General features: G+C 48.3%; 1 protein-coding gene across 4 annotated transcripts; it reads left to right on the forward strand.

Annotated features, from left to right (window-relative positions):
• Positions 1 to 571: 571 nt before the first annotated feature.
• On the forward strand, positions 572 to 21,703 carry Itgax (integrin alpha X). 4 transcript variants are annotated; one of them, NM_021334.3, is made up of 30 exons: positions 596 to 702; positions 1,325 to 1,430; positions 1,863 to 1,966; positions 2,255 to 2,325; positions 2,476 to 2,590; positions 4,053 to 4,183; positions 4,314 to 4,459; positions 4,707 to 4,860; positions 5,968 to 6,118; positions 6,333 to 6,406; positions 6,547 to 6,676; positions 6,764 to 6,906; positions 7,083 to 7,223; positions 7,311 to 7,520; positions 10,941 to 11,071; positions 11,196 to 11,353; positions 11,466 to 11,620; positions 12,246 to 12,377; positions 12,963 to 13,036; positions 13,228 to 13,390; positions 15,641 to 15,769; positions 15,848 to 15,927; positions 16,007 to 16,090; positions 18,894 to 18,972; positions 19,061 to 19,165; positions 19,276 to 19,359; positions 19,547 to 19,660; positions 19,787 to 19,888; positions 20,150 to 20,260; positions 21,145 to 21,703. In NM_021334.3, the coding sequence occupies exons 1-30, from the start codon at positions 666 to 668 to the stop codon at positions 21,238 to 21,240; spliced, it is 3,510 nt and encodes a 1,169-aa protein (NP_067309.1). In that variant the 5' UTR covers positions 596 to 665; the 3' UTR covers positions 21,241 to 21,703. The 4 variants fall into 4 exon arrangements, 3 of the variants coding, with proteins under 3 accessions (NP_067309.1, NP_001350913.1, NP_001350914.1); XR_378219.3 differs by lacking the exons at positions 13,228 to 13,390; positions 15,641 to 15,769; positions 15,848 to 15,927; ... (6 more) ...; positions 20,150 to 20,260; positions 21,145 to 21,703 and adding an exon at positions 12,462 to 12,576 and having other exon boundaries at positions 572 to 702; positions 12,963 to 13,035; NM_001363984.1 differs by lacking the exons at positions 5,968 to 6,118; positions 6,333 to 6,406; positions 6,547 to 6,676; ... (17 more) ...; positions 20,150 to 20,260; positions 21,145 to 21,703 and having other exon boundaries at positions 4,707 to 5,147.
• The last annotated feature ends 231 nt before the right edge of the window (positions 21,704 to 21,934 follow it).

Raw genomic sequence — 21,934 nt, forward strand, 5'->3', positions numbered from 1 at the left:
AGGTCCTCTCGGTCTGAGTAATACTTCTAGTGGTTGGTCTCTGTACCTCTTTTCTCACAGGGCCCACTTTAGTGTTCACCCATCTGCTTTTACTCTGATCTCTGGGTTATGTTTCTCCTATACCTAGCAAAAGGCTCAGACCACCCCTCTTGATTATGTTGAGCAAATGACTAATCCACTGAATGAATGAATGAGTGAATGAATGAATGAATGAATGAATGCCAGCCTGTGCTCCCTACATGGATCATGTGCTTACTTCTTAGTCTACTTCCAGGCCAGAAGTGGAGGGCTCCGTCATCTGTTCTCTCTCCTCCTGTGGCTGACTCACACTTCAAGGTCAAGGGAAACTTCTGCCAGTACAAAAGTCTGAGAGGGATCAGATAATCCGGGAGTTTACATATATCCATCCGGGCAAGAATTGGGGAACCAGAACAATATGTCACCAAGTCGTTTCAAGTAGAGCAACTCTTCCCTGGAAGTGTGTAGGCTGCCTCGGTCCCCACTCTATCCATTTCATCTCAGTTTGCCCCCACCTCCTCTGAGTCACGCTGACAACTTCCCTCCTGGTCTCTGGCCTCCTGACCACCTTTCTTCTCATTTGCTTCTTCTGTGGTGACTTGGCAGCTGTCTCCAAGTTGCTCAGAGCCTGCTTCTGTTCTCCAGTCATGAGCTGTACCTGGATAGCCTTTCTTCTGCTGTTGGGTGAGCCTGGGCCTCAGAGAAGAGGGGCTGGGGACTTGTTCCTAGTAAGTCAGGCCCGTGAGATGGAGGCTGTGGTTGAGAGATCAGGACCTTGGTAGGGAGAGTGACTTGGCGTTGGGGTGGGGGGACGACGACGACGACGGCTGAGACATAAGGGCTTTGGATCTGGAGTTTGGAGAATGAGAGAATATCAAAGAGGCCATTTGCGGGGAGAACCCAAGAGATCCTGAGAGTGAGGCAGGTTGGCCTTGACAACCCACAGATTTCTGAAGTAGGCAGAGCACATACACTTCATGGTGATCCTAGAATTCCCCTATGGTTTCCGTGTTCCCTGGGTTCTCCTTCATCAAAGCCCCATGGATAGAGATGGGGAAAATGTGTGTCTTCAAACTCTGATGCTCACTCTGTGGAGACAGAACTGAAATTTAACAGTGGAAAGTAATTCATGAACTAGGGGAAGGAGAGACGAGAGATGAGTCTGGAGTCCAGGACCAGGGCCTCTGTGGGTATTGAGTGTGGAAGGGAGACAAGGGAGTCAGGAGCTTGGGAGATGCAGCTGAGGCGGGCAGGAAGGTGGCCAAGAGGGAGGGGACCTGCTCTAAAGCCTCTCACGCTTCCTCAGGGTTTGTTTCTTGTCTTGGCTTCAACTTGGATGCAGAGAAGCTGACACATTTTCACATGGACGGTGCTGAGTTCGGACACAGTGTGCTCCAGTATGATAGTTCCTGGTGAGGACTTGGTGGTAGCTGTACAGAGTCCCATCCCTCCCCAGCCCCACACTCCAGTGGTATCACCTGCATACTTTCTCTTTATGGAATGTGACAATTTTATTTGTGTTATGAATGCTTTCCTGAAAACAGGCCTTTAGGATAACTTCAGATAGCACTTACCAAGTGCCTACTAAATGCTGGGCTCTTCTCCAACCTGCAAACCACAGGGTGTTCCTTCAGACGTCATTGTACACTTACAAGGAATTGTCTGTCCGTCTAACACATGTTTATGAAATACCTAGATGCCAGAAATGGAGGGCTTCGATTAGGAGAGAATAAAGCACAAAACAAAATACTACCTACCTGGAATTTAAATTGAACCTCCATTCTCCAGCGGTTGTCAGCTCTCTGTCGTGGCTCCTAACTGCAGTGCTCTCTGTCTCCCCACAGGGTGGTGGTTGGAGCACCAAAGGAAATAAAAGCCACTAACCAAATAGGTGGCCTCTACAAATGTGGCTATCACACAGGCAACTGTGAGCCCATCTCCCTCCAGGGTGAGTTACGGCCCCGCCTCAGGCCTGATGCTGAGTTCCTAGGCTATGCGGCCTGTGGAGAGCCCAGGAGTCCCACTTGGCAGCTGCAGCTATGACCATAAACTCAACCTCAGACAAGCTCCTGGGCCTGCCCATTGTACCCCCATGATGCTGCAGCCCCATTATAATCTGGATGTCTGCTTTACCCAAGGGTCCTCCCTGTTAGCCAGGTGTGGGATGAGACCCACTCATCTCTTATATAATATCTTCTGTCCTCAAGGGTGACTATGTACATGTCTATCTCCACAGTGCCCCCAGAGGCTGTGAACATATCCCTGGGCCTGTCCCTTGCTGCTGCCACCAACCCTTCCTGGCTGTTGGTGAGAGCTCTTGGTCTTACAAGAAGGTCTTGAGGGCAGGAATAGGGACATGGGGCTGCTGGGCTGGGGGTTTTATGGAGGTTAGAGGTGCAGGGGCTGGAGAGTAGACCAACAGAACAAGCTCCATTTATCATTCCTCTCTGTCCCAAGGCTTGTGGTCCTACTGTGCACCACACATGCAGAGAGAATATATACTTGACAGGGCTCTGCTTTCTACTGAGTTCATCATTCAAGCAGAGCCAGAACTTCCCAACTGCACAGCAGGGTAAGCAAGCCACCAGCTCCTTTGGGGAATCCACACCCGTGCATCTTGGCTTCGGTGGGTCAGATTCTTTTCCAAAAGGGAGGAAGGAAGAGAGAATCTGGAAAATATATTGCCAGACGGTACAGCTGGAGAGATCCTGCCGGCCCTGATACCTGGTCTGTCATTGTCTTGGAATTTTGGGTTTTGCACCTGTCAAATGTGACTAGTAATGGGTGGAACTTTGCAAGCAACACAAGGTGACCCATTTGGTACAGTGCCTGGCCTGACATGATGGTGCTGATGATATAAGCTGCTATTACTCTTAGAACGAAAGTGAAGGGATTATTTCCCAGTAACTGGTTAGTGAACCATCTGGGACTTGCTGATGAAGGTGCTGAGTTGGATGCACATAGTTGTGTGTGTGTGTGTGTGTGTGTGTGTGTATGTGTGTGTGTGTGTGTGTGTGTGTGTGTATGTGTGTGTGTGTGTGTGTGTGTATGTGTGTGTGTGTGTGTGTGTGTGTGTGTGCGCGCGCGCGCATGCGCGTGTTTACTAGGTCAAGACATGGGGCTTGGCTTCTCTGGTACTGATGGAGGATGAGGTGAAGGAGTGTGGACTTTTCCAACCACAGATAAGGCTGGTTTCTGCTTTCATGCTCACTCTGAGGCCCTCAGGGAAATGGAAGGGCATCTCTTACACAAATCCCCTGGATTTAGACTCTACTGACAGAAATGTCAGAACACTTGTCTTTGTTTTTTTGAGAGACACAGAAAGGGAAGTCTGGGAGGAGTGGTAGGCGCGTTCACAGAGGTCACAGACTTGGTTAGTGGGCCTTATCTTCTTGGGTGCTTCCACTATCACTCTGTGGGGAGACAAAGAACGCTGCGTTAAGAACCACAGTCCCGCTGCTAACCTAGAGGGTAGAGCCCATTTTCTTGCACTGGAAAATTTCATCTGAATGACAATTTTAATATTGCCCTGGAGGGGAACCTGCACTGAAACTGAGAACAAGACAGAGCTAGTGTGTGGCTCTTACCAGGGATGATATTGAAAATACCTAACAAAAGTCCAGTGCAGCACTAAACAGTAAGGACAGGGACTGGCCACAGACTATGGTCCTTCCCGAACTGTTGTGGGGAGAGACTGTTGCTGGCCTCTGGGGAGAAACTGAACAGTCTATGTGGAAGGAGAAGGCTCTCAGTTTCTTGCTACTGGGACAGGAGATGTTTGCATTTTTGTATCTATTGGGCTGGCTTGGGGTAGGTCGTTCACAGTTGTAGTCTCTTTGTGAGACTCAAAGGCCTTGTCCGCATTAGGGAACAAAGGAAGAGAGAAGGTTCTGGACACAGACAGGACTCACAAGTGGAACTGGGCTGTGATTGTCAGACTGAGGTGGGTGGACGGTATTGGGAAAGTGAGTTCAGGAAAAGCCAGGAGATCTTGTGAGTGTCCCTTGGAGAATCAGGACGACATCCTTCCCTAGAGTGTCCAAAGCAAGACCAAGACATCGTGTTCCTGATTGATGGCTCGGGTAGCATCAGTTCCACAGATTTTGAAAAAATGCTGGACTTTGTTAAAGCTGTGATGAGCCAGCTTCAGAGACCTAGCACACGGGTGAGTCCCTGAGGAAATGCAGACCCAGAGCCTGCTGGGAAGGCGCACAGGGCCTGCGGGGAAGGGCTCTCCGGGTATGTTTGCTGAGTCCTGGGGGAATCTTAGCCTCACTTCCCTGTGCTTTTCGCAGTTCTCCCTGATGCAGTTCTCTGATTACTTCCGAGTACATTTTACTTTCAACAACTTCATCTCCACGTCAAGCCCTTTAAGTCTGTTGGGTTCTGTAAGGCAGCTAAGAGGGTACACATACACAGCCTCGGCTATCAAGCATGTCATGTGAGTCCAGACCTCCTTCCCGTGCATCTTTTTCCAGAGCATCCAGGGGTCCCTTTGGGCCTCATTTGCCTTTCCAAGAGAGAAATGGGAAGAACCTGAAATGTAGCCTGTTGATGCCCTTGTCAGTTGGGGATTTCTGAGTGGGAGTGGGGCCTCCTACAAGAAAGGCTATATCCCCATTTTTACAGTCAGCAGAAGTCAGTGTAGTTTTATCTACAGACCTCTGGACTCTCTTCTTTCTTGATAGAACAGAACTGTTCACCACCCAAAGTGGAGCTCGGCAAGATGCCACCAAGGTCCTCATTGTCATCACTGATGGGAGAAAACAAGGGGACAACTTGAGTTATGATAGTGTCATCCCCATGGCAGAGGCTGCAAGCATCATTCGTTATGCAATTGGGGTAGGACACAAAGATGGTTTCCCACCACTTCCTCCTGTAACTTCCTCTTGAAGCAACTTCCTCTAAAGGTAGAAAGCACTTTTCTCATCTCCTGCTGCCTTAGATATATGGAACCAGGGGAAGGCTCCTTCAGCCTGGGAACCTGTGACCCAATTGCTTCAACTCCCTAATGTCATTTGAGCCTCATTTAGAAAGAATCTCCAAGGCTGACTGAAGAGTTTTGGGTGACAATGCAGGTGATACCTTAGCCATGTTTGCCTCATTGTAGTAAAAGCATCCAGCATAAACAATTAAGGGAGAGATGTCTTTTATTTTATTTTTCATTCCTTGAGAGTTTCATACAGGTATGCAACGAGATGTGATCACATACCCCCTCTGTCTCCTATTTTTCTCCCCTTGACTATCCCTGGTGTCCCCCGACCCCTCACTTTCCTAACTTTGTGTGTTTTAAAAAACAACCTACCAAGTTCAATCAGTGCTGCTCTATGTTCATGACTGTGGCTCTGTCAGCTGCCAGAGCACTGGAAACCTTATTAGTAACCATAGTCTCAAAGGAGGACGACTCAACCCTGCCAGTTATGAAGTACAAATAGCTCCAAGGGATGGGGCTTGGATGCCATCTCTCCCATCTGGGTGGGACTTTAGGGGCTGGCCTGATCTTATGTGGGTCTTGTGATGGTAATCACAGCTGGTATAAGGTTCATAAATGCAACAGCCAGGTCATGTCCAGAAGACAGTATGCCACAGCACTTTCCCTTACCCTCCAGCCCTTACGCTCTTTCTCTTCTGGGATAGAATCATTTATTTTAACTCACAGTGTTGGAGGGTCTCATTCCATGATGGAGGAGAAGGATGGGTGGAGCCCATGGTGGTGGTCGGATGATGTCATAGCAATTCACATGTGGAAGACCAGAAAGGAGGCCAGAGAGAGGGGGTGGTTGTAGGGTTACATTCACAAGGTCATCCCCTACTTCAGCCAGCCAAGCTCCACCACACCAGTTGCTTAAAACATGGACCCACAGGGGAGTTCTCAGACTCGAGCAGTAACATGACATACAGGCCTAGGAGAACTTCCATTCTCACTGGGTTGGTTTTCGCTGGGGACAGGTAGGAAAGGCCTTTTACAATGAACATTCCAAGCAAGAATTAAAGGCCATTGCATCGATGCCTTCCCATGAATACGTATTCAGCGTGGAGAACTTTGATGCTTTGAAGGATATTGAGAATCAGCTGAAGGAGAAGATCTTTGCCATTGAGGGTAAGTCAGCAATGGAGCTCCCTGCCTCAGGAATCCTCAGAAATCTTCAGGAATTCTCCTCAGGCGTAGGACTTCCCTTTTGGAACCTAGACCCTCATGAGCTAGGCACCGTTCCTTGTTGTGGGTCTCTGATCTTAGATTCTCCCAAGAAGCCTCCCTGGACCTGGGAAATGTCGTCTCTCTTCCTGAAAGCCACACATCTTGTCTTCCCCAGGCACAGAGACACCAAGCAGCAGTACTTTTGAATTGGAGATGTCCCAGGAGGGCTTCAGTGCTGTGTTTACACCTGTGAGTTGGTCCCTGTCAAGGCTAGTGATGTAGGCTGGTGGACAGGGGGGCACTGGGGAGGCAAGTGCTAGCTAGCTAGGTGCGTGGAGCCAGGGAGGGCAGGTTGGCATCCTGCTCAGCCCTGGGATCCTTCCCTCCAGGATGGACCAGTTCTGGGGGCTGTGGGAAGCTTCAGCTGGTCTGGAGGTGCCTTCTTGTACCCCTCAAATATGAGACCCACCTTCATCAACATGTCTCAGGAGAACGAGGACATGAGGGACGCTTACCTGGGTAAGAGGTGGCTGTGAGAGGGGGAGGGGCAGGATGAGCTGCCTGGAGACAGGTCTGGACCTTGGTGCTGAGGTCTGGACCCCTCAGGTTACTCCACCGCACTGGCCTTTTGGAAGGGGGTCCACAGCCTGATCCTGGGGGCCCCTCGCCACCAGCACACGGGGAAGGTTGTCATCTTTACCCAGGAATCCAGGCACTGGAGGCCCAAGTCTGAAGTCAGAGGGACACAGGTTGGTATGGAAGAAGCCAGAGCGGAGCGTGAGACTGGGCAGTGTGGCCAGGGTGGAGAAGGGGATGGCAGGGCTTGGGGCCTATGGAGGAGGTTGTGATGCTGGGAGAGAGGCAGGACCTGCCCAGAGGGGGCATCTTTAGATGACTTCAGGCTTGTGCCTCCCCTCTGCCCCAGATCGGCTCCTACTTTGGGGCATCTCTTTGTTCTGTGGACATGGATAGAGATGGCAGCACTGACCTGGTCCTGATTGGAGTCCCCCATTACTATGAGCACACCCGAGGGGGGCAGGTGTCAGTGTGCCCCATGCCCGGTGTGGTAAGTGGTTAAGGGGCCTGGCTGGTGGCATCTGGGTATGGGTGGAGGTCTGCCCAGGTTGGGTCTGACACTGCCTTTGCTGTGCAGGGGAGCAGGTGGCATTGTGGGACCACCCTCCATGGGGAGCAGGGCCATCCTTGGGGCCGCTTTGGGGCGGCTCTGACAGTGCTAGGGGACGTGAATGGGGACAGTCTGGCAGATGTGGCTATTGGTGCACCCGGAGAGGAGGAGAACAGAGGTGCTGTCTACATATTTCATGGAGCCTCAAGACAGGACATCGCTCCCTCACCCAGCCAGGTAAGGCCCAGTCACTATCTCACAAGTCTACAGTAGCTTCCTCTTTGTTTCTCATTTTTTCACAACAATTCTCTTCTGTGACTTTGTTTATTTCTTGGCTTAGCACTGAGCATTTTGCAGAAGGTAAAACGCGCATGATGGAGACACGGGATGACTAACTTCTGCGTGCTAGGCTTTGACTTGAGACTCAATACTTGAGTAGTTTCCAAACTGCACCTGTAGTAACCCATGCTAGGTACCTGAGTTAGGTAGGGAACCTCTTTCGTAGATGTGGCTTGGTAAGTATGAGGTTCAGTGTAAACTAGGAGGATTCTCGTCTCGTGGCTCAGCATCCCGCATCCTAGCAGCTTCTTCCTGCTCACCAGCTTTCTCGCTATGCTAATTTTCTTGTCTCTTCATCTCCTTAAATACTCTTCAATTTCATTCCATTCCTGCATTCGATGATCCTTCCGGCTATCTGGGCAGGAGCCCTCCACACAGTGGAGCAGTGCTCCCTTAGAAGGAACGGCTGCTTTCCTTGGCAAATGTCAAAGCAGTCAAATCGCAGGCATCTCAGCTGACCTTTCTTCAGAGACTTTCAACAAAGGCCAGAAAACACACCAAAGGCCGAGTGCTTAGCATCATCACCACAGTGAGGTGTAACCTCGCCCTCATCAGCACAGCTGGGATCAGCAGGGTCACCAGTCACCAGGACAAGCTGCAGGCTCAGACACTGCTAGTGAGAGTGGGAAATGATGTGGCTATTTTGAAACAATGTGTTAATTTCTCAGAAGATTATTTATAGAGTTGCCATATGATCAGACAATTCTAGCACAAGAGAACTGAAAACATGTCCTCATACAAACCACATAGAATGCCTTTTGAAGCATTATTCATGATTAATAGATGAAATGTAGAAGCAACCCATATGCCTGTCTACCTATAAGCAGATAAACTAAACGTTTCTCCATGAAATGGCATGTTACTTCACCATGAACAGGCTGTGTGGATGAGTCTCAAAATCCTATGCTGAGTAAAAGAAGCCAGTTACAAGGGATCAGATGTTGCATGGCTACATTTGTGTGAAGTGTCTCTAATAGGTAAATCTGTAGAGACTGTAAGTTGATGACTGGTTGTGCAAGCTTGGGCACAAGGGGAAACAACAGTATGGGGTGACTTCTAACAGGTGTCAGATCTCTTTTTGAGGTGACAAAGTATTCTAAAATTGACCCTGGAAATGTTTTCACAACTCTGAACACTAAAAAGCCTCAGAGCTGTGAGGTGAGAATTGTTGTTCAGTGTGTGAATATTTAAAATGGTTGCTTCATCTTTCAGAAAAGGACAGGGAAGAGCCCTGTGATTCTGCTAGCGACTGTGTGACACTCTTGCTAATAGAGATTGAATTCAGGAGTACTAAGAGATTAGTAAAACCGTTGTGTTTTATAAAATGAATTATTTTTAATATAAATGTACGTAGCGTATTAATCCGGAAGCTGTATTTCTCTCCCCTAAGCTAAGTCCTCAGTAGCCACACAGAGAAACCAAGATTTATTTCAAGCAGCATCTCAGTAGCTGAGCATTAGATAATCCTCCTTAACTTCTAAGCCAGTCTGATTACCTCATAGCTATGATCCAACGTATTGGCTTCTTATTATGGGCCTGGCTCTTGGGGCTTCAGGTGTGTTTCCACAGTCTCTCTCTGGACCCTTTCTTCATGGCTCCGATTCCTCCATCCTCCTGGCTGATCTGAATCTCCCTCTCTCCCTTTCTCTTTCCCCTGGCTGGCAGTCGTTCCACCCTATTCTCTCCTCTGCCCAGCCATTGGGTGATCAGCATTTATTGACAAGGCAGGGAATAAATGAATGGTAAGAACTGCTTACAGACAGAAGATTCTTGGTATATGCATTACAGTGTTGTGTCCAGATTGAAACAAGATCTGAGGGCAGAGAACTCAGCATTTGACTACTACAAGGGTAAACTTTACCCAGTGTACAAAACCATTATGGCTACATTGTGTTTCCCCCCACCCCCGCCATGCCCCATCTTCTTTTCTTCCTCTTTCTAGCTGCTGTTCTGTGAACAGCTCTACTTTCCCACACCTTCTCAGTCATAGTGACCTAACACCATGAGCCAAGTCAATCCTTCCTCCTTTAGTTGTCTAGTCAGAAATTTAGTCACAATGGCAAGAAAAAGAGACCAGGACACACATGTCTCTGTGCTTGTCTGTAAACTGGTGATCATGGTAGAACAAACTAGGCACACCTAGCTGCTACTGCGAGGACTGAGCATGTGTGTTCCTAAGTAGCCCTCAGACTAGCACCTGGTACATTATGTTGTTACGGTAAGCTGTGCTTGTTATAGTTGTTAACATAGTTTAACAATGGAAGGAGATCTAAAGCAGATGTGTGCCTCAGGGAGAATAACTGAAGATGCATCCAGTTCACACCACTCTGTACTTTCTCTTTGCCAACATGTCTTACAGGTTTACATCCAATTATAGATGTCACTGGGGTGCCACCCATAGGCCTTTCTGGATTCACTGACCCACAGTGATTCTGGATTCCCTGACCCACAATGAGTTTTTCCTTCTTTTCACTCCATCATGGCAGATGGTGGGAGCATGTGTAAGAAGGAGAGAATTTAAGGCAAGATAGGAAGCCAGGAAGAGCAGAAAAGGGTTAGTCTTTTTTTTTTTTTTTAAATAAAGGATCTCACTATGTAGCTCAGGCTGGCCTTGAACTAAAGCTTTTTCTGTTTTGTGCTTTCCAAGTACTGGGATTACAGTCCTGTGTCCCCATGTCTAGTCAAGGGAGAAGTCCTGTTCTTTTACAATATTTCTATGAGTTACATGAATTGTATAAGGCCCACTTAATCATTTGGACAGTATCTTAGTTAGCGTTTCTCTTGTGTGATAAAACACCGTGACCAAAAGCAACCTGGGGAAGAAAGGGTTTGTTTCAGCTCTCAGGTCCATATCAGCGTCCATCACTGAGGGGAGTCAGGCCAGGAATGCAAAGAAGGCAGGAATCTGGAGGCAGGAACTGATACAGAGGCCATGGAGGAGTGCTGCTTACTGGCTTGCTCTCCATGGCTTGCTCATCCTGTTTCCTTATAGAACCCAGGACCGCCAGTGCAGGGGTAGCACTGCCCACATTGTGCTGGCCCACCCCAATCTATCATCAATCAAGGAAATGCACTACAGACTTGCCTACAGGCCAGTTATATGAAGGCATTTTCTTTACACTTCCTTCTTCCCACATGACTCTAGCTTGTGTCGTTGGCATAGAGACGAGTTAGCACAGAGGGCAAGGCTGCCACTAACACAGTTCCACCAGACTGTTTGGAAGGGTTTGGCAAAGCCTGTAACTCCCACTGAGGAAACAAGCCATAGCCAAGCCGTAGCAGTCTTTCATCCAGACTGGCTCTTCTTCTTCTGGACAGAGGATTTCAGCATCCCAGATCCCCTCCAGGATTCAATATTTTGGGCAGTCACTGAGTGGGGGCCAGGACCTCACCCGGGATGGACTGGTGGATCTGGCCGTGGGCTCCAAGGGACGCGTGCTGCTGCTCAGGTGAGCACACTTTGCTCAGACACTCCCCATCCATCGTAGGTCCAGGCTAGGACCTTTCTTCCTACCTAGAGGCTGTGGTCCCAGCGGCCAAGAGCCTCTCCTCAGCACAGTGTTCTGCCCACAGGACCAGACCAATTCTTAGAGTGTCACCAACTGTTCACTTCACACCTGCAGAGATTTCCAGGTCTGTGTTTGAGTGTCAGGAGCAGGTGGCCCCTGAGCAGACACTGAGTGATGCCACTGTCTGCCTTCATATTCATGAAAGCCCCAAGACCCAACTAGGTGAGTCTCTTCCTTTTGATCTGACCTTGGGAAGCCTCTGACCCAGGACTTCTGCTTGATGACATAGTTTTTGGACCTCTCAATTGTCCTTGTGTTCCACTTTCCCTTACAGGTGACCTCCGAAGTACTGTCACCTTTGACCTGGCTCTAGACCATGGCCGTCTGAGTACCCGGGCCATCTTCAAGGAGACAAAGACCCGGGCTCTGACTCGAGTTAAAACTCTTGGTCTGAACAAGCACTGTGAAAGTGTGAAGTTGCTTCTCCCGGTGAGAGGACCCAGATAGGTTGTGGGAAGAGGCCGTTTGGGAACTGGAAGCAAGTTCAGCAAAGAAGAACACAGCATGTTCTGAGCTTTCCTGTGGCCTACCTTTAGCCCCAGATCTGGCTTGCAGGCTGTCTTTAATACCTGTTAGCTAAATAAGCGAATGAATGACTCTGGCTGGTACAGCCGCCAAGGGTCACCCAGATGGATTTTAGGGACGAGAACAGGGCTGCTGTGTGGCCTCAGGTTGACTTATGCAGGCATTTATTGAGCATATACTTCTGTCTACTGAGAGAGACATGCCCATAGCAGGGGACAAAACCCCAGTGATGATGGGAGACCCAAAACAAGTTTCTAGATAGTGAATGTAAGGTAGGGATAAATGCTACAAAGACAGAAAACCAGGGAAGAGAATAGAAAGGTTTCAGAGGGGCCATTGAGTAAAGTGAGAGAGTTTTAAGGGGGAGGGGAGGGTGGACCAGACTTTCTGCCTTGGTGAAAAGCTACAGGCACTTACTGACTACAGATAGGATTGCTCTAACTCCCTTTACATATACAGAGATAGGATATTGCCAGTAATCATGCAAGGAATTTCCTTTGGAACCACCCCTCAAATGCCTCTCCCTTAGGCCTGTGTGGAGGACTCAGTGACCCCGATCACTCTTCGCCTCAACTTTTCTCTTGTTGGTGTGCCCATCAGTTCCTTACAAAATCTCCAACCCATGCTGGCTGTAGATGACCAAACGTACTTCACGGCCTCTGTGAGTCTGTTATTTATAATGCTGGGGACCCCCAAGGCAGGTTGTCTTTTTGGGTAAGATATTTATTAGAAGAGTTATTAACAGTATGGACAGATCTCAGCATGATGGGCCTCAAGAGAGTTCAGATCTACAAGGCAGAGGGCAGACCCATTCTTATTGGTCTCAGAGGATGGAAGGATTCATGCCATGTGACTGACGAGTAAGTAGTTCACATCTGGTCTGAACCTGAAGCCAGGCTGTCTCTGGTTTCTGGGCAGCAAGAGGAGGACATCTCGGATCCTGTCTTATGGGAAAAGAATGTGCAGCCACAAGGGTATTGGGGAGGTGACAGGAGGGACGTCTAGTTGAGGCTGTGCTAGGGCTTGGCAACCTGAGCCTGTGAACTTCCTCAGGGGGAATAAGAACAGTGCTAGCCATTTTGCCAAAGCCTGAGAGCCTGGTATCTGTTAGGGAGCTAGAGAGTCACAGAGAGGCTGTGGTAGGGAACTTGTCATTTTCTTTGCTCTGGGAAGAGGCTGCCCTGTGTGGGTATGGCTTGATCAGCCTGTGGCCCCACTCCTAATTCCCATGTCCCCCTTTTCTCAGCTTCCCTTTGAGAAGAACTGTGGAGCTGACCACATCTGCCAGGATGACCTTAGTGTCGTATTTGGCTTCCCAGAGTGAGTTCTCATCCGCTAGATCTTTCCCAGAGGCCAGCCTCCCTCCCAGGGTCTGGGGCTCCAGCCTTTGGCTGACTCACACGCTCATCTGGAGCATCTCCTGTCTATCTTTCACCTTGCTACCATGCATTTCATCCCCAGACTGTTTCTAGCCTCAGTCCCAGGATCATCTCTTGCTTCCCAACACACAGCTTGAAGACCCTGGTGGTGGGAAGTGACCTGGAGCTGAATGTAGATGTGACGGTGTCTAATGATGGAGAAGATTCCTACGGAACCACAGTCACTCTGTTCTACCCCGTGGGTCTGTCCTTTAGACGAGTTGCAGAAGGCCAAGTATTCCTTCGGAAGAAAGAGGTGAGTGGGCTTCGTAGTACAGATCTGTCCTAGGTTCAAAGCTCAGCCTGGGTGGCCATTGCTTAGCAGTCTCTGGTGGGTCAAGAGATCTTAGCCTTGATTGGATGGTGAGGTTGTATTGTCTGGGTCTTGTACTTCTGGGACCGTGTTTTGAAGATACTGAATATAAGAAGTGAGTTCCAGGGCCAGCAAGGTAAGGGCACTTGCTGCCAAGCCTATGACCCAGAAACCACATGGTGATAGGAGAGACTTGACACATGCAAGATATCTTGTTAGACTCTTGCCTCTGGCTCCATAGTACTTCTTCCAGGCATCAGAACCCAGGCGTGCCATCCCCCATCTGTCTTTGGCCTCCTTGTCTTGTGTGCATGCAATAGTTGTTCTTTTCTTGAGACAGAGACTTGCTGGCCTAAAACTCACTATGGAGTTGGTCTTGAGTTCACAATCCTCTGACTCATCCTCCAAAATGCTAAGAACATAGGCATATACCACCAGACTGGGAAAATACTTAATATTGTAAAATAAAAAAATCTAACTTACTGGTCACTCTGGCTTGGGGCTTGACAGAATTTTTTCTGTGAAGGCAGAGGGAAATGCTTCAGCTACGTGGACCATATTGCTTCTGCCCCAGACTCTCAGTTCTACCTTGACGATAGCAGCCACTCATAGGGTTCTAGAAGACAGCACTGGGACCATAAAGAGTTTTAAAGAAGCGGAATTGGTTTTTGTTTTTCAAAAATTTTATTGTTAAAACAATTTTACCAAAGTGGTCCACGTTAAGCAAAACTTCCTAAGAGCACCATCAAAAGTGCCAACAAGAAGCAACACCCAGACTCTTGCTTCATCTGTTCCTCTGTCTCTGAGCCAATGTCTCATTTAGCCCAGGCTGCCTTCAAATCCAAGTAGCCAAGGCTTGCCCCAAACTCCTGATCCTCCTACTCTAACTTTCCCAGTGCTGGGACCACAGGTGTACGCCATCACACCCGATTTGCTTGTTTGCTGAAATATTTTCAAACAAGTATTAGACATTGGACCATTGCTTTCTTTTCATCTTACTTTGGGGTTCTGAACAGCAGCATGTGATGTGACCCCAAAGTCATTATGCCACCCAATAAAGTGAACTATTCTTGACATTTAAAAGCATAGTCAAGGGCTGGTGAGATGGCTCAGTGGGTAAGAGCACCTGACTGCTCTTCCAAAGGTCCAGAGTTCAAATCCCAGCAACCACATGGTGGCTCACAACCATCTGTAACAAGATCTGACTCCCTCTTCTGGTGTGTCTGAAGACAGCTACAGTGTACTTACATATAATAATAAATAAATCTTTAAAAAAAAAGCATGGTCAAATTTCCCCAATTCTTCCCCAAATATCTTTTTACACGGGGTTTATTTGAGTGGGAGTTCGAGCTGGGCACATATATTTGCTTTTCAGGTCTGCCATATTTTGTGATCTACCCTCCTGTAGTGGGAGCACACTTTAATTACGTGTGAAAAATAAACGAGGAAAAGCAATTCCCAGAGTGCAAGCAGTGATGGTGTTTCTAGGCACACAACCCAGTGTGGTGTGTGAGTCTTTGTCAGATATTTATTTAACAAGTAAGCAGTTTAAAAATAAAGCAGTTAGGAGACAACTCAGGAAAACAGAGCATGATTGCCATATTAGGTGGTCTTTTGCTAATTCTGTGGAATGTGATTTGATAGGTTTCCTGGTTATATTAAAAATAGCCTTGTTGGTGTCAAGTAGACATTGAGATATATTGGGGTAAGACAATATGATGTATAGGAAGTACCTTAAATTATTAAGAAGAGAAAAGAAGAGAATAATCTGTGAGAACAAGAGGGAAATGTTGGTAACTTCTACTGAGTGACAGAGACAGTGGCTGATAGTCTACCCTCACTGCTGAGTATGTTTGAAACTATCTGCAGTAAAAGGCCTTTAAAAGTATCAAGAAGCTGGCTTATGCCTATAATCCTAACACTTGGATGGAGCCTGAGGCGGGAGGATCACCATGAGTTTGAGGCTAGGTTGGGCTATCTAGTGAGTTCTAGAACAGCCTAGGCTACCAAACAATAAGAGCAAGAAAAATAAAAACCCAACAAGAAATGAAAGGTGAGGGTTTCTATGACTAGACCTTCTACACAACAGGAGGTTTGACCAGACATCGATGCTCAAGCACTTTGTCCTCAGATTGCAGTCTCTCTGGAACACTGACAAACACTTATCTCCTGTGCAACCTTGCTTTTAACCAGGACCAGCAGTGGCAGCGGCGTGGGCAGCACTCCCTGCACCTCATGTGTGACAGCACCCCAGACAGGAGTCAGGGCCTCTGGAGTACCAGCTGTAGCAGCAGACATGTCATTTTCCGTGGAGGCTCACAGGTCAGCCTCGCTCCTGCACTCTGTCCCCTGTCCCCATCCTCCATCCCTCCTCTCTGACCTCTTTACTTTCTTCCTCAGATGACTTTTTTGGTAACTTTTGACGTCTCCCCCAAAGCTGAGCTGGGGGACCGGCTGCTTCTAAGAGCCAGAGTGGGAAGGTAAGCTGGGCCAGCCCCCCTCGGAGGGGTGTCCTCCCCATTCTGATTCTTACATCCCGTGCTCCTCCTCTGTTCCCAGTGAGAATAATGTACCCGGAACCCCAAAAACCACCTTCCAGTTGGAGCTTCCAGTAAAATATGCGGTGTACACCATGATCAGCAGGTACGTTCCCTGGACCTCAGAGTGGCTCCTCTTCACTTAGAAACAGTGAATGTGAGGGTCACCACTGATCATCTGGGATATTTTAGGTGTCACTGCCCTTCTTTCCAGTGGGAGATGATGCTGATAACTGTGCATGCTTATCAATGGATGTTTGTGATTGGCTGTTTGTTGTTGATATGTTTTGCTACTAATTGTGAAATCATTACCATATCAGCATATATTTAATGCAGGTTACAGGTCTCAGAAGGCTTGCAAATCCACAGGATTTACTTGGGTTCCCTAGGATGTATGAAACACACCCTTGCCTTCGAGGTTCTTAGAACCTAAGTGGAGATGGAGGCTACAAATACTGTTCTTTGGTTCTGTAACCTTGGTGAGATGGCATGTCAATCAGCTTTCCATCACTATAAGACTTTGAAGCAACCTATAAGTGGAAGGGGCATATTTAGGCTCACAGTTGGAGTTTTAGTCCATGGTTCATTGGCCTAATGCTTTGGGTTTATGGTGATGTATCATGGTGAATACTCTCATCTCATGGTAAGGAGGCAAAAGAGAATGTGAAGGAAGGAATTATGGGTTTATAGTCTCCTTTGGGGCACTCCCTCACTAATCTAGATCCTTCCCAGCAGGATCCATCCTCCAAAGGCTCCACTACCTCCTGACTGTGCCACTCAGAGTGCCAAACCTAAATGTGGAGAGAGGGCGGGGCTTCAGGACGCAACTCTAGCAGTAGGTTCCTAACACAGGACAAAGGTCCTTTCAAAGGAGGGTCATTGAAACATTGGTGTCGATGGTGTTGGACTTGACCAAAAGTGAGTTTAACAAGGGCCTTTGGCGTTTGCATAAAATCGTTCTTTTTTTTCATAAGAAACAGATATAGCTCATTGGGCAGAGATTCTCCACCTGTGGGTCATGACCCCCCCCCCAGAGGTTGAGTATCATATCCTGTATATCAGATGTCTACATTACAATTCACAACAGTAGCAAAATTACAGTTATGAAGCAGCAAAAGAATAATTTTATAGTTGGGGGGGGTGTCACCACAACATGTAGAATTGAATTAAAAGGTTGCAGCATTAGGAAGGTTGAGAGCCATTCCTTTTCCCCTTGCATAGAGATTAGGGATAAGATAGACCTGACAAGGATGGGTCTCAGGGAAGCAGGGGAGCAGATAGAGCCTCAGGGTGGCCGAGGATGATGGGAGGAGGTACTGGGACTAGGGGCAGAGAATATCCAGCAGATAGCTTCTCAATGTTTGCTTCATGTCAGACATAGTGCACAGCTACTTTCTATGAATTCATTTGACAGAAACAAGCATCTGTTGAGCTCCTGTGTGTAATTAATCCACGCTGTTATGGGACCACCTAATGTGAGGGCCTCTTCATGCTTTCATTCTTTCATTGCTCTGCATCTTTGGGGTTCTCCAGGTAGAAAGATGCATGCTCTATGTGTGTATATAAAGGTAATGTCGTGGCACTCTGCAGGGAGCCGCAGATAGGACATACCACTTGTAGACCTATGTGATCCCACAGGTCAGTCATACTTAGAGAGGTCCCCAGGGTAGCTGGGAACATTTGGGAGGAGTTCTTTGAGCAGAGGGAAAATGAAACTTAAGAATGTTGCCATTGGGTGAAAGCTGGGCAAATGTCATAGACAGGGCAGATTGAGACCTCTGCTGAGTGCTTCCAGGTCACCATCAGAGAAAGAATTCAGACCCAAGAGAAGTAAGGGATTGGGAGGAGGGCTTTCTACAGAGCAAAAAGCACACATTTGAGTGGGAGTGCAAGTTTCTCATGAGAGAGTAGTGTCACCCGGCATTCTGGAGAGCTTGTCTAACTGGCCAACTGCAGTAGAGAAAATCCTGCCTGTAGGGTTTACTCCCCCCTTCTATCCTTAGATGGGTCTGTCTTCAGATGCATGATGGGAACAGTTAATCATGTATGCTAATGACACGGAGATGCCATTTAATGAAAAAAAGTTGGTTATGATCCGTCAGTCAGTCATGTTAGTCCTAGTTGGCTTGGGATGGTCTTGTTTACTGTTTGAGCAGGCACATGGCACTGTGCTGTAGTGTGGCTCTGTGGTTATATCACGTACCCACGCAGGTTTTCCCTCTTTTCCCCTGTGCCCAGCTAGCCTGCCTCAAGAGCAGGAGTTGGGGGTTAGAATTTGGAGTTTTTAGGCAAAGGCTATGTACATGGAGAGTGGAGCAGTAAGGGACAGAGGCAGAATTAGCTAGTATGTGGGGGACCTTGTGGCCACTGTACTTCCAGGCTTGGCCCAAGTATGTCTCATGCAGTTTTGTTCCATTAAGACCTATGGAAGAGTCAATTGGATCCTTAAAAGCTTCGGGTGATAAAAGGCAAGGAAAGTGGGGGAAAGGACCTCAATGTAGGGCCTAGGAGTCAAGCTTGGACAGGACACGTGGTCAGCAAAACTTACTGTATCCCACATGTGAAGGAAGGATGGAAATGACAGCAAGTGTAGAAATGGGGCAGGCAGTGGTCCCTGCTATTCCAGTGAGTCAGTGACTTGGCTCTTAGGTCTTTTCCCTACACCTCAACCTAGTCTTCCCCCCCCTGCTCTTCTCCCCCCCCCCCCCGCTCTATCCTCTGGGTAGCTGTTCCTGCATGGCTCCTTTCGCCCACCCTGAAGCTGCTCCCACTCCCTAAACCCTCCTTTAGGCCAGCCCTGAAACCTCATTCCATGCTGTCCCAAGTCCAGCTGATTACTTGTCTCATCGTGCTAGTGCCAGACCTCCCTCAGGAGGCCAGGCACTACTTTGTGACTCCTCTCTCTCCAGCCATGACCAGTTTACCAAGTATCTTAACTTCTCAACCTCAGAAAAGGAGAAGACCAGTGTGGTCGAACATAGATTCCAGGCAAGTGTGGGGACTTGGAAGCGAGGGAACTGGGAAGTAGGGACAGAGGAGCCTGGCGTGGGCTCTGCCATCAGTGCCTTCTGTACAGGTGAATAACCTGGGCCAGAGAGACGTGCCAGTCAGCATCAACTTTTGGGTGCCCATAGAGCTGAAGGGAGAAGCTGTGTGGACAGTGATGGTCTCCCACCCTCAGGTATACGACTACCGGTGGCTCCTTAACTGACACCCTTGGCTTATATCACCTGTGTTACTTATGAGTAACTCATGCTGTGCCTAACGTCAGGTTCTCTACTTGCCTTCTAGAACCCACTCACCCAATGCTATCGGAATAGACTCAAGCCAACACAATTTGACCTCCTGACTCACATGCAAAAGAGTCCCGTGCTGGTGAGGAAAACACATTAAGCTATATATACATCAGAGGACCTGAAAACTCACTTGCTGAATGTCAAATGGCACCTTCTGCACCAGCTCTATCGAGGCCTGCATGCTTCTGTCGAGTTCCACAGCTTAGTGCTGTCTCCTAACCCCAGACTTACTTTCCTCTGATCTGATACTATTTCTCTGTCCCCAGGACTGCTCCATCGCTGACTGCCTGCACCTCCGCTGTGACATCCCCTCCTTGGGCATCCTGGATGAGCTTTACTTCATTCTGAAGGGCAACCTCAGCTTCGGCTGGATCAGTCAGGTGCGTGGCCAATAGCAGAAGTCCTCCCCTGGACCATGTGTGCCCGATGGGTCTGGGGCATCCTTGGGTCAGGGCAGTCTTTGAACCCTGAGCTCCCCCAGCTCTGCCCCACCCCATCTTTTGCAGACATTGCAGAAAAAGGTGTTGCTCCTGAGTGAGGCTGAAATCACATTCAACACATCTGTGTATTCCCAGCTGCCGGGACAGGAGGCATTTCTGAGAGCCCAGGTAGTGATTGTGGCAGGCAGCTGCCAGGCTGGTGAGAGGGCTCTGAATGTTCTTCAGTCTGTAGTGCTGGCTGCGGATCTGCCAGCCTGGATGGAGGGTGGAGGTTCCTAGACACTCAGAATGCATGAATGCTTCTGTGGCTCAATGCTTGGAAGCATTCATGGGCATTGGCAAGGGAGGAGAATAGGAAGAGCTGGGAATCTGGGGAAAGTGTGAGACAGCATGAGACACAAGGCGTTCTAATGAGTCCATCTCCACCAGACGAAGACAGTGCTGGAGATGTATAAAGTTCACAACCCCGTCCCTCTTATCGTGGGCAGCTCAGTGGGAGGTCTGCTGCTGCTGGCTATCATCACAGCTATACTTTACAAGGTGAGAGATTTGTCCTTCGTACAGCAGGATTTGATCCTGTTCCCCCTACAGGGTGAGCAAGAGTTCATGCTGGAGTCTATCACCAGCACACACCATGTGAGGAAACCCTCTCCACCCAGTTTTCTCTCGTTTGTGCCTCCTATCTCTAAGACACCTGCACACCTCTCTCCTTTTCTTTTCTACTCTTCTCTACTTTGTATGTCCCTTACAGAAGAACAGAGTATGAGCTCAGGCAGGGGTGAATGTTGTCACAAGCCCCAGGGCTGGCCTGGGTTTTGGTCTTTTTCAGTGTGAGGCTGATTTAAGCCACATAATTTCGCCCTCGTCTAAATGATATAATATGTACTAGGTTATTTGAAAGTAGTAGGGGCTCCAGAAATGCTTACCCTTGTTCTCCTGTAGTCATCTCTCCCCCACCTCTCTGTCTCTCTCTGTCTCTGTCTCTCTCTCTGTCTCTGTCTCTCTCTCTCTCTCTCATGTGTATGGTATGTCCATGAATGTGTATATACATGCATGGGCATGTAGGTACACATGAGCTTGTGGGAACACATGCATATGTCCTTGTGAAGGCTAGCTGAAAGTGTTAGGTGTCTGTCTCTATTGTTTTCTACCTTATATATTGGAGCAGGGCCTCTCACTTGAATACAGAGATCATTAATTTGACTATTCTAGCTAGCCACCTTGCTTCAGGATCCCCTGTCTCCACCTCCTGAGCTCTGGACTTACAGGCAGGGCACCGTGCCCATCCAGCCTTCACGTGCCCTCTGGAGATCTGATCACCAGGCCACATACTTGTCAGCGAAGTGTGAAACTCACTGTGCACCCCAGCCCCTCTCTTCTTTCTACCACTCACCTCATCCCGATTTTCTTCTTCTTTTCCACAGGCTGGTTTCTTCAAACGTCAGTACAAGGAGATGTTGGAGGAAGCAAATGGACAGTTTGTCTCAGACGGGACCCCAACTCCCCAGGTTGCCCAGTGAGAACTTCCCTCCCCATCGTCTTTGAACCCGCCCATCTGAGAGGTGTCCCAGATCTTGTACTCTCCTCTAAGTCAGCCCCAATGGTAAAGAAGCATTCTGCAATAGGATTCCCAGGACCAGACCAACTTTGCTCTTTGTGTCTTAATTTGGAAGGGCCATTGTCTGGTCAAAACTTTACCTAGAAACTTGGAACACAGGGTCTCTGCTATGGCCCAGAGAACTTCCATAGGAATTTCTACCCAGGGACACATAGTCAGCTTGTGGCCCCTTGTTTCGTTGGCCTCTAACGAGCTTTCTGTGATGAAGAATGAAGCAGCCATTCATCCTTGTCTACCCCAGTGCCTCCCATCTACTTTTGCAACGTTGGAATTGAGTTCTATCTCAAGGAGGGGAGCTTCAGCTAGCCCTGGATGGTCCGTGCTTCCATGTTATCCTCATTTCTAATAAAGTATTGTTAACACCAGGTTGTAGCTTTTCTTGGAGATGTTTAATCCCAGCTTTCTCGAATTGAATCAGCAAGGAAGCATCTGGGCAACATCTGGGCAATGTAGTTGATGGAACTAGCATTGCTAGTTGGGAAGAACTGTCCTATTGTCTTGGGCAGGGGACATTGCTCTAGTAGAGTTCTAGGTCAGAAAAGGCCTATGCCAATTTGCTGTGAGACTTTTTTTTGGGAGGACATAAGCAAACATCT

This window comes from Mus musculus, chromosome 7 (assembly GCF_000001635.26).
Source record: "Mus musculus strain C57BL/6J chromosome 7, GRCm38.p6 C57BL/6J".
In the NCBI taxonomy this organism is placed as follows: Eukaryota; Metazoa; Chordata; class Mammalia; order Rodentia; family Muridae; genus Mus; species Mus musculus.